Raw genomic sequence first — 10486 nt, 5'->3', positions numbered from 1 at the left:
GTTGCTTTCTACGTTATGGGAGCAGTCTATTTCCCTCCTAAATCATTCATTTGTACATGCACAGCGTAATTATTTATATTTTATGTTGGTTGGAATTCTGAACGGACTGCCGACCTCTTTGCGTGATCACGAAGCGGAATTTATAAGCAAGATCACGGGAATCAATAGCCTAATACAGCCCAGTTGTGCTAAAATAAATATCATGAGACGTCCATCATCAGATGAATCACATGGAAAAGTTAAGTTAGAGCCGCTAAAGCCAGTGCTACTACCCATGCGAACATGAACACTAGCGTTTGCCTCCAAGTTGTCACCCTGCCTCTCCAAATGCAAAACTGACATTAACAAAATGCAATAACAGCTGAAAAAGTACTTGGGTGTGTTTTATTTTATATTTACCGTTTAATAATGCAATCGCTGCTGTCTGTCCATAGAAGAACATGACAGCCCGTGTATGTTTTGGAACTATTGGGGCTTACATGAACCACGTGACAGCCGTTGCGGCGACATCAAAGCGTGTCGCAACTCTTTCTCTCTATGTGGAGACTGGGCTGTATACAGAGATCGCGTTTCTTTACAGTGTGTTCAGGGGACATGCAGCCAGCGGACAGTGAGGAGATGTTTGCTGTATGTGACAAAAAATATTTTGGCCTAAAAAACGCGTGACATTGCTTAGAGCACCTTTAATTAATCTGAGTTGATGAATAAAGCAAAAAAAAAAAAATTATATATATATATATAGAATTATCAACAAATTTACAAGGAGGCAGCAGGCGACATAAAAGTATTTACATTAATAATTTATTATGAATATATTAAAATAATCTACAATCTAAATTAAAATGCTAAAAAGTACATCAAACCAACATGTAAACTCATGTTCCCCCTTTTAATAACTATTGTCTATATTTATAGCTACAGTTAAATTACATTTTTTGTTATTATTATTTATTTATTTTTAAACAAGCAGCTTGCCAGGGCCTGTATTATGAAGAGTGATAAAAGTTTTAACCGGAAGTCACTTTATTGTCGTCAAATCCAAAGTGTTTAAACAATTTCCTACCTATGATTTTTCGGTTAATAGGTATCTTTTTGAGCGTATTTTTGAATGGATCTGCCCTGTCCAGAGTGGGTTCGGCATGTCGAGCAGAAATGGACGGAAATGAGATCTGAAGGAACTGAGGGCTTCTGCCTTCTGACAGATATAGATGCGATATTCAGCCACGGGCTGTCAATATTAGGGTCAGTATATTGCACTCTGGAGCTGTTTATAAAATCGCTTAAATTATTTTAGAAAATATGATACTAATCTGCCTTTGTACGTTGCTGCACTAGTTTGTATTTGAGATATTCAATATAGTGTGAACAATTTACAAATATTTAAATATCAGCTGTATGTTTCTAAATAAAAATAAAGATTCTACATACCTTTTGTCATTTGTCCATATTTCAGCCCAGAAGATCTCAACACTTTCTGCAGAATCTCTGAGAAGTACTCCGTGAAAAAGTCTCCTGAGAGGGCATCTGAGTTTAGACAACAAGGTAACCTCAGCTTCAAAGTGAAGGATTACACAGTCGCAGCACTCTATTACTCCAAGGTAAGGAAAATACGCGATCTAAAACCTGCTTCGTATGATAACGATATTATACTTCAATACATTTGATGTGTGTGATTTTCTGTTAATTTACTTTTTTGTGATGAGTAAAACAATATATTCCTGATTTGTTACTATTTATTCCTGCTTTATTCCTTTACATGCATAATCCGCGTTGATATCGTCAAAAAGTATCGATTTTGTTGCACTATCACGCCATTGCTCGATTTTAAAAAACCAACTGTGGCTCAACCAATAGCGTGAGTTTGGCGCTGGGTTATGTGCTTGTCTGACCAATGACAGACAGAGGGAGCAGGAAACCTCGAGGGTTCTGGAAACCTGTTTTAAAACAGATTTTTTTTTTTTGCGATTCCGTCCGATTGACGGTTGGGTTTGGCAAAACAACTTGTATTTTCGCTACCAAGTACTATCAAGGTCAATATCAATACCAATAACAGTAAAATTATAAAATAAATTAATTGAAAAAATGGTAAATTATTGCTATGCAACATTATATTTATTAGGCCTATACATTATATAATTTTTTAACATTTAGTAAACTGCGATTTATCAGACTTCTTTCTTCTTCTGTGCCATATTGGGGTTCCCAGGCATTCTATTGAATTATTAGGAAATGAAATCTGATTTCAATGAGTAAACATTACAGGCAGTCTCCCTGTGAGAATGTAAATGATTATTTATTTAAAGTCAGGAATTTACCCTGCTTATTAAAAGTGTAAGCATTACGTTGATTTTCATTGCAGTAGCCAACAGATCAGAGTATGGACAAGGCATCAAATATGTAGGCCTATTATAAATGTCAAAATGCTCATTCTGAAATCTGAATACAGATTGATGCGTTGTAAGGTGTGTATAAGAAACATGTTGTAACCTACTGTGTTATAAGGATGCATTCGACACAGGTTACATTGAACAAATATATTTAATTGAGAGCAAAACGCTAAAAGAATACAGAATGGCGCAGCATATATCAGCCTCTGTCCAACTGTTTGATTCTTTCCTGCATGAGGATGGATCTAGCCAGTATCAGGTTGATGGATATTAGAAATTCCTAGTGTAAGAAACATGGGGGAACACAATCTGATGGTGAGCAATCCATCTTGAAACCGTTAAGATTCAGGTACTAGGACATATTGTGAATAAAGTTAATCACTGTGGTTCAGAAAACGTTTTATGATGGTTTGAGCTCAGTGTTTATGCTAAAAATGGTTTGGATTTCAAATGGCAGGTTGTACTGTTATCATGAAATATTCCCATTCTCTTTGATGTTTCAGGGTGTTTGCAATGCAGACAAGAATACAGAAGAGCTATCCTTGTGCTATGCTAACCGTTCTGCAGCCCTCTTTTACCATGGCCTCTACAGAGTAAGAGTCTGTCTTATGCTCTTTTTTTGTGGAAGCATTCAAATAAGAACAAGCCAAATTGTTTAGTGCAACACTGACACATCTATATGAGTTTAAGTGATTATCTTTTTTTTCCCTCAGGAATGTCTTCAGGATATTCAACGTTCTATGGAGGCTGGTTACCCAAGCCACCTGCAAGACAAACTGAGAACTAGACAAGCCGCATGTCTGAATCGACTTAGAAAACCTGAAAAATCCAACACGCCAACCACAAATCATCAAACACTACCATGCCAGAAAAGCAGAAACTCTACTACTTGTATTTCACATGGTGTGTCTGTTAATTTCAGTCCAGAGAAAGGTCGCCACATATTAGCCACGGAAAATAAACCAGCTGGCGAGGTGGTGCTGGAGGACGAGGCTTTCTGTTATGTACTCATACCAAGTAACAAACTCAATACAGAGACCAAAAAGGAAGAAAAGACTTTTGATACCGAAGACCGACACTGTCACCACTGCCTGAGCCAATCATTGAGCTTTGTGCCTTGTGCAAACTGTAGTTACTCTCGGTACTGTGGAGAGAGCTGTCAAAAAGATGCTTGGGAGCGCTGGCACCAATGGGAGTGCCCAATTGGAGCAGATCTGTTGGCCATTGGGGTTTTGGGACATCTTGCACTAAGAGTGGCCCTGAAAGCCGGACAAAATGAAGTTCAAAGGGTGAAGAAAAACGCTTCAGACTTGTCACAAGAAGACCATGTGACATGTAGCTCTGATAAAAGTGATTCTCCAGTCAAGTTGAGTCTTGGAGGCCACTGTAGAGAAGATTCAGACCATACCGACTGTTATCATGGCAACTCGTACATGGGCATCTACAGCCTTTTACCACATGTGGCACAACACTCACCCGGCTCACGCTTCTTATTGGCGATCACCATGGCGGTGCTTTATAGGAGGCTGCAAGGTGGACCCCCACCGGACATTTGGGCATCTTGCAAGGACGAAGGAGTTAGTGGACTCTGGCAGCCTGAGATGAGCATGCTAGGAGCCACAGCTCTGAGACACATGATGCAGCTCAGGTGTAACGCTCAAGCACTCACTGCTGTTAGGGTCAAAGGTTCGACAGAACTCTCATGCTTGAACTCAAACTGCCAATTAATACATCAGATTCATGAATTTTAATGACTGTTGATCATTTTTCTTACAGAAGTAAGTGGTATGGCTGTTCAGTCCAGTAGCGAAATCCGAATTGCCACAGCAATTTTTCCTGTACTCAGCCTGCTTAACCACTCCTGCAGTCCAAACACAAGCATCTCCTTTACTGCAGGCTTTCAGAATGACCCGCTCGGTCAGTTCGGTTGTTCTGAAGGTCCAGAGAGCTCTCACTGTGGTGTGACGGTCACTGTACGCGCTTCAAAACATCTTACTGCAGGACAGGAGATTCTGCACTGTTATGGTAAAACATGTGAATTCAGTTTTAGGTTGGTTGGTTTGTAATATATATATATATTTTTTAATGTCATAATTTCTTCACAGGCCCACACTGTAGCAGAATGGAGGTGAAGGAGCGTCAGCGCCACCTGCTGGAGCAGTACTTTTTCCATTGTAACTGTCAAGCCTGTCATACAGACCTATCAGAAGGAAGCCAGAATGCAAAAGAAAACGCAACACCTGGGCTGAAGTGTGTGAAATGTGAAAAGCCTCTTCAGGTAAAAATTTGCAGAAAAGTACAACTGATCAATTTTTAGAGATATTGCTGGTATAACACATTTATTTACTAAAGGAACCATTTGCCAAACAAATGATTTGATACTATTTCAGTCCCGTATGGATAGGTACATGTGCTCTTTGCCATCCTGTGGTCATCAGATCACCAGTGCCGATGTACAAAACAGACTTCAGGGTTTACAGTGTCTTTTGGATGAAGCCTTTCAACTCATGGAGAGAGACAGATTAGGTACTGCCTCGATATGAATCACAAACTGTTTTGTCTATGTTAGATATCCATAAATATACATATGTATCTATGTTTTGCAGACAAAGCCCGAAAGATCCTAAAATCAGCTACTTCTCAGGCAAACAGCATCCTAACAGAGACCCACCCTCTCCAAGGAGAGCTAGCAGATGCAACCGCTCGTGTGTATGCCACAACAGGTGAGAACAACAGCCTGATGTCACATGTTCCTAACACTCTTTAGGGGTACAACAGCTTATCACTAGGACAGTACCCTTATTTACTCCCTAAAATAGTAGTATTTTTAAGGGCAGGTTCACACAGATCGCATTTTAGCGTTAAAAACACAAAATGCTGGGCAGTGGAATGAAAAAAAAAACTATAGGTGAAAAGACAACTTTAAAGTTGAGCGCAATTTTTTTTTAGAATGCTGTCTCACAAGATGCTCATGTCCGTCTAGCATATGTTTACATAGAAAAACCATGGAAAAGCAGTGCAGTTATATGCAAAAACACATTCTGTATGAACATAAGGGTACATATTACTACTCTTAGCCAAGGTATTAATATCCACCTTGTAGGAGTAGATAAGGTACATAGTTGAGGGTACTGCCCAGTGACAAGCTGTTGTACTTTTTTTTTCTCTAAGATTGTAAGATATGTTGTTCTACATTGCCTTTTGACTGATGAAATAAGTAACATCTAAATTCATACTAGTGAAGAGTGTAGTATGATTTTAGGATTATTTTACTGACAGGTGAATGGATTCTGGCTGCATCCCATCTAAAGCGCAGCATTGTTGCTGTTCGGGCCCAATTCGGAGAGGACAGCATTGAGCTTGGACGACAGCTTTTTAAATTAGCACAGCTACATTTTAACGCGTAAGAGCTCAACTTGTCAAACTCTATCCGATGACACTTCTTATACTTTTGTTTATGATCAAAAACAGTTCTTCTCCTCTTTCCTTTGACAGTGGAGACTGTGGTGGGGCTCTCTCTGTGATTCCCAGGGCCCATAGGCTCCTCTCTCTCCACTGTGGCCCTCACTGTGAAGAACTACAGGAACTTCATGAAATGGAACGCTGTCTACAAGGACTGCTGTGAAATAACCAAAACTGTATGGTATTTTCAAACAACATGTGATGCTTTTGAACCTTTTTTTTTCTTTCTTTTTTTTAAGATATATGTGCAGTAGTATTAAAAGTCATGAATTAACATGCGATGTGGTACTTTATTGGAGTTCTTGGTGCCCCTACATTTAAAAGTAGAAAAGTAAACCTATAAATGTAAATATACAATTCAATTTAAATATGGTGTTGGGCCCATTGAAAATGTTTGCAGGGCAAGTAGAAATTTGTCTACTGTCATTAATCTGTCATCATTTAAGTCTGTCATTAAATCCCTTACCTTAAATTCGAGCAACAGTAATCAAGCAAAAGTTTGCAAACTTACCTCTAGGTGGAGGTCTTTAACAACAGTGAGGAAATACACCCATGCTTATGAGACACAGCACAGCTCTGTGTGTCAATACTCAGCCAAAAAACTAAACAAAAACTAATGCATCTCTTTTTATGGTATGGTTGTACTCCATATTCCAGTTTAGCATGATAGTTGGCATTATAAAAGGCTTCTTGTAATTCATATCGTACCATTCCATCATGGTATTCCTCAAGAAACAGAAAAAGTAGAATCCTGTGCTCTTGCATATTTAATGTTCTTCAACATTGGAGTGCAGGTGAACCTCTTAAAATATTTAGTTTATCATATTGTTCTCAGCCTATATAGTGGGATCCCTTTAGATGTGTTAGAAGAAATGTATGACCAAACACCAACACTGATACAAAACGCCCGTCCGTATATTTAAGAACAATGGTTCAATAATCCATTGACATTTAATGTAGCTAATGGGCTCTCAGACAACTGGAGTGAAACCCATGAGACGATCTCTGTGCTCACAAGGAATTAAACCTTCTTCTCTACACTTCTCCTTCAAAACAGCTGGTAAAGGGGAATCCAAGCCAGTAGATTTAGCACTTTCATCACTCGTACAACCACCAGCCTGTGTGAGGTTTTTGGATGAGCTGTTTAGAAACACGTTATTCTGAGCCTCTGGTCAAGGTTTTTGCGTCGGTAAATCTGTTTAACAGTCAGGGATAATGAGATTATATATCTCAGGAGAGCAGGAACTATGTGTGTGTGACCTCATGTTGACATTCAGGGCCGTTCAGACTCACAACAGGCAGATAATCAGCATGGCTGGATATGTGACCTCCATGTAAGAAATAACTTAAGGGCATGTTCATGATATTTTTTATGGAATGGGATTAACATAAACTTCAAGGGCTATCAGAAATAGCTTATCAATTACAGCTAATAAGAATTAAATACTTTCATGTAAAATGATGTGATGCATATAAATATATATATATATATATATAGTATATCATGTTCGTGGGTACATGGCGGCTTACTCTTTTTCGGATTGTAAAAAACAATAACAATGGAACACGGTGAGCAAGGAATTCGGACGCACACCATCTACACGCTACAGCAAACATCGACTGGCAAAGCAACAAGAGAAACACATCTCTCAGTCAAAATCTGATTAGGGTAATTAAATGTAACAAATCATGTACAAATGTATCGTCTTTTATTGGAAAATTAAACAACCTTTGATAAATGCCTCCATCTTTTAAACAACTCTATTCAAGCTACTTTTTATAGAAAATCACCTGTCAAGTTTATAATGTATAGTTCACCAGCATATGAGAGCCAGATTGGATGACTACAGGGACTTGTCTCAAGATCACTCATTCAACAGTTCATCTATTGCCAAAATTATGGAAAAAAAAAGATTTGTCAAGAAGAGAACATCATGGACCCTTTTCACAGACTGTGATGACGCGTTTTAACGGTCATCAGCATTATAAATCCTGCAAAGGTTTTTTTATTTTTTTTATTTTTTATCATGTAATTACATTTATAACACTATACTTTGTATTATATTACCTTTCCATCAAATTACAAAAAAAAAAACGAGTTACCTGCTGCGAGCTACCTGCTAATACAGCGGCTGTGGGAGTGAGGGTAAAAAATATTTCTTTCTCTTTTCTGATTACCGTTATCGGTCTCTTTATTTTTTTCCCCTCTTTTTGAAAGTTGTGAAAATACAATTGTGGAGTTTTCTTTTACTATTTGAGCAAATTGGAACACAAAAAATATATTTAATGTAGTCTCTCATTCACCACTATAGAAGTTTACCCAAGTATGGCGACTTCCGCGAGAAACCCGGAAATGTGAAGGGTCAATTGAAAATATTCAGATCAGGAAAGTAAGAATCAGAATGCGTAGTTTGTGCATAAAACATTTCAGTCAAAACCAATACATGGCAAAGTTTGTCAATTGGATTGGTGTTTATTCTCATAAGTGTGCAGTGTGAAGTATTTCACTCAGTACCATAATTATTCCGATTCAATTTCAGCGAGTGAAGAACAAATTTATACTTGCATAGCGCATATACTTACATAACGTGATGTATTAAATGTATAATACATAACACAAAATGCGTTATGTATTATGCACGTTATCTTCTCTAACAGACAGCAGGTTGAAGCCCCGGCCGCCATTTTCTCCCTCTTCTCAGAAAGTGGCGACTCATTTAAAACATCCGGTAGTGTGAGTTTGCCAGGAAATGTGTGTACTCACTGGACCTCTGCTTCTCATTTTGTGCATGTTATTTTTTGACAGACATCGATGTCGAGATATTCAAATGATGTGGATTTGAAAACACAAGGATCGTAAGGTAATAATTATTCATTAGCCGGCAAGTATTTAGAGAAGTGATTGATGCCCATGAATGTGTTATTTCAATGTTTTTAGTTCTAATATTCCAACCGACTGTAAGCCTACGTTTTTTGACGGACATGATAACATGCGCAAGGGGTGAACTGCGTTCAAAATGCTTTTTGTGTAGTTTATTATACTTATTTTATGGAATGAAGTTCATTTCATGGTACTCAGACTGTTTGTCAAAACTCAGACGGCTTGTCAAAAATGTTACATTTAGCTGTCACAAATTCGTTGACTTTTGAAAATTACTTTCCTGGAAAGGAGGGGTTTTGATGCACAAAGTTGTTTTTATTGTCTTTTATAACGAAAATTATTTTATGTAAACCCATGGAGATCCTGTTGTAAATAATAGTGAAAATCACTTTTTAAAACTGTTGTTCCATTATTATGCCTTAGCAGATATTGACTCGTATACACAAGAAAACAAGGGGCTAACAAGGAATGAGTAATTTATCACTATAGCAACAAACAAGGTAGCAATGGAAACGAAAGCAAATGGGAACAAAACACATTAAGTAAATCACAACCTAAGAGTCCTTCAACACAAAACGGGAAACAAGACAGGAATTGTAACATGGATCTATTAATTTATATTAAAAATATAATTTTTAATAGGCAATGACTTGAGACTTCTATGATGACTTAATTAAAATTAGTTATTCATTTTTAAATTTAAAAGGGTCAAAATCTTGAATTTGGCATTATCTTTAATTATTGTTTTTTTAAATAGTGAAACAGTTTTGTTTTATTTTATAAAGGGTTCTGTTATTTGAAAATTAGTGTGTCAAGTTCAGCAAATTTTTCAATAATATCAGATAATTTCAGTTCAGGTTGTCAAATGGTAAAACTCGAAAACATTATGATTATAATAATTCAAAAATTAATAATATTAGTGGAAAAAGTTTTGACCTTGTAAAATATGTTGGGAAATAAAAATGTTTAAAAATAATTATGGATTTTTTTTTTTTTAAATGTTGGTCTAGAATGAGCGGCATCCTTTGTTTACATTATTCTGCATTATTAACTCATGCAATAGCTCAGCATTCTGAAAGGATAATGTTCCCATTCTCTGAAGATCATGTGACATGTCTTGTCTAAATGAATACATAGCAAGTGGTCATACACTTATATGGCTGACCTGAGCAGATTTGCACATATATCTCCCACTCATTTGATTGCAGTCCAGGGGCTTCTGTAGCAGCAGAAATGCCCACCTGACTTAATATCAGGTGGATTTATCTGTCTCCTCAGGCATTTGTATTCATTCTGACATTGTCTACATGGATTAAAGCACAACTGAGCAGTATACAGTGTGTCCTCTATCACAGTATGTAATGCTTATAGCGCAAGAGCATCTACACCGGCCCCAAACGTATTTGAACGTATTTTGAAATTTATGAATTTCATTGCATTAGAAGGCAAAATATAAAACCAAGTGGGAATAAATTATGCTAGAGCTTTTAAACTCAAATTAAACTCACTTTCTAAACCATTTTAACAATGACAATTTAATCATAGTAAAACATTTTTTTTTTTTTTTTTTTACCTATTTATTTTTTATTTATATTTCTGTGCTGATTGTTGGGGGAAATTTGAGAATTTTCCAGAGTGGATTTAAAAGTGGTAACATGTTAAACGAACCTGAATCCTACAGCTATTGGATTGCTATCAGTCTCGATTCTCTCGAATGCCTCTGGGAGGGCATTTTCTTTTGGTCTTTAATGATTGG

General features: G+C 37.1%; 1 protein-coding gene across 2 annotated transcripts; it reads left to right on the top strand.

Moving 5' to 3' along the window:
- The first annotated feature begins 1019 nt into the window (after window positions 1-1019).
- Window positions 1020-6079, top strand: smyd4 (SET and MYND domain containing 4). 2 transcript variants are annotated; one of them, XM_056271314.1, is made up of 10 exons: window positions 1020-1242; window positions 1454-1598; window positions 2891-2980; window positions 3101-4073; window positions 4167-4412; window positions 4493-4665; window positions 4778-4913; window positions 4994-5110; window positions 5667-5790; window positions 5883-6079. In XM_056271314.1, the coding sequence occupies exons 1-10, from the start codon at window positions 1109-1111 to the stop codon at window positions 6010-6012; spliced, it is 2268 nt and encodes a 755-aa protein (XP_056127289.1). In that variant the 5' UTR covers window positions 1020-1108; the 3' UTR covers window positions 6013-6079. The 2 variants fall into 2 exon arrangements, with proteins under 2 accessions (XP_056127289.1, XP_056127288.1); XM_056271313.1 differs by having other exon boundaries at window positions 4164-4412.
- The last annotated feature ends 4407 nt before the right edge of the window (window positions 6080-10486 follow it).

This window comes from Rhinichthys klamathensis, unplaced genomic scaffold, assembly GCF_029890125.1.
Source record: "Rhinichthys klamathensis goyatoka isolate OS25496 unplaced genomic scaffold, OSU_Roscu_1.1 h1tg000314l_1, whole genome shotgun sequence".
Taxonomy (NCBI): domain Eukaryota; kingdom Metazoa; phylum Chordata; class Actinopteri; order Cypriniformes; family Leuciscidae; genus Rhinichthys; species Rhinichthys klamathensis.
Note: the sequence above shows the minus strand (reverse complement) of the source record. Positions and strands in the feature narration are given on the sequence as shown.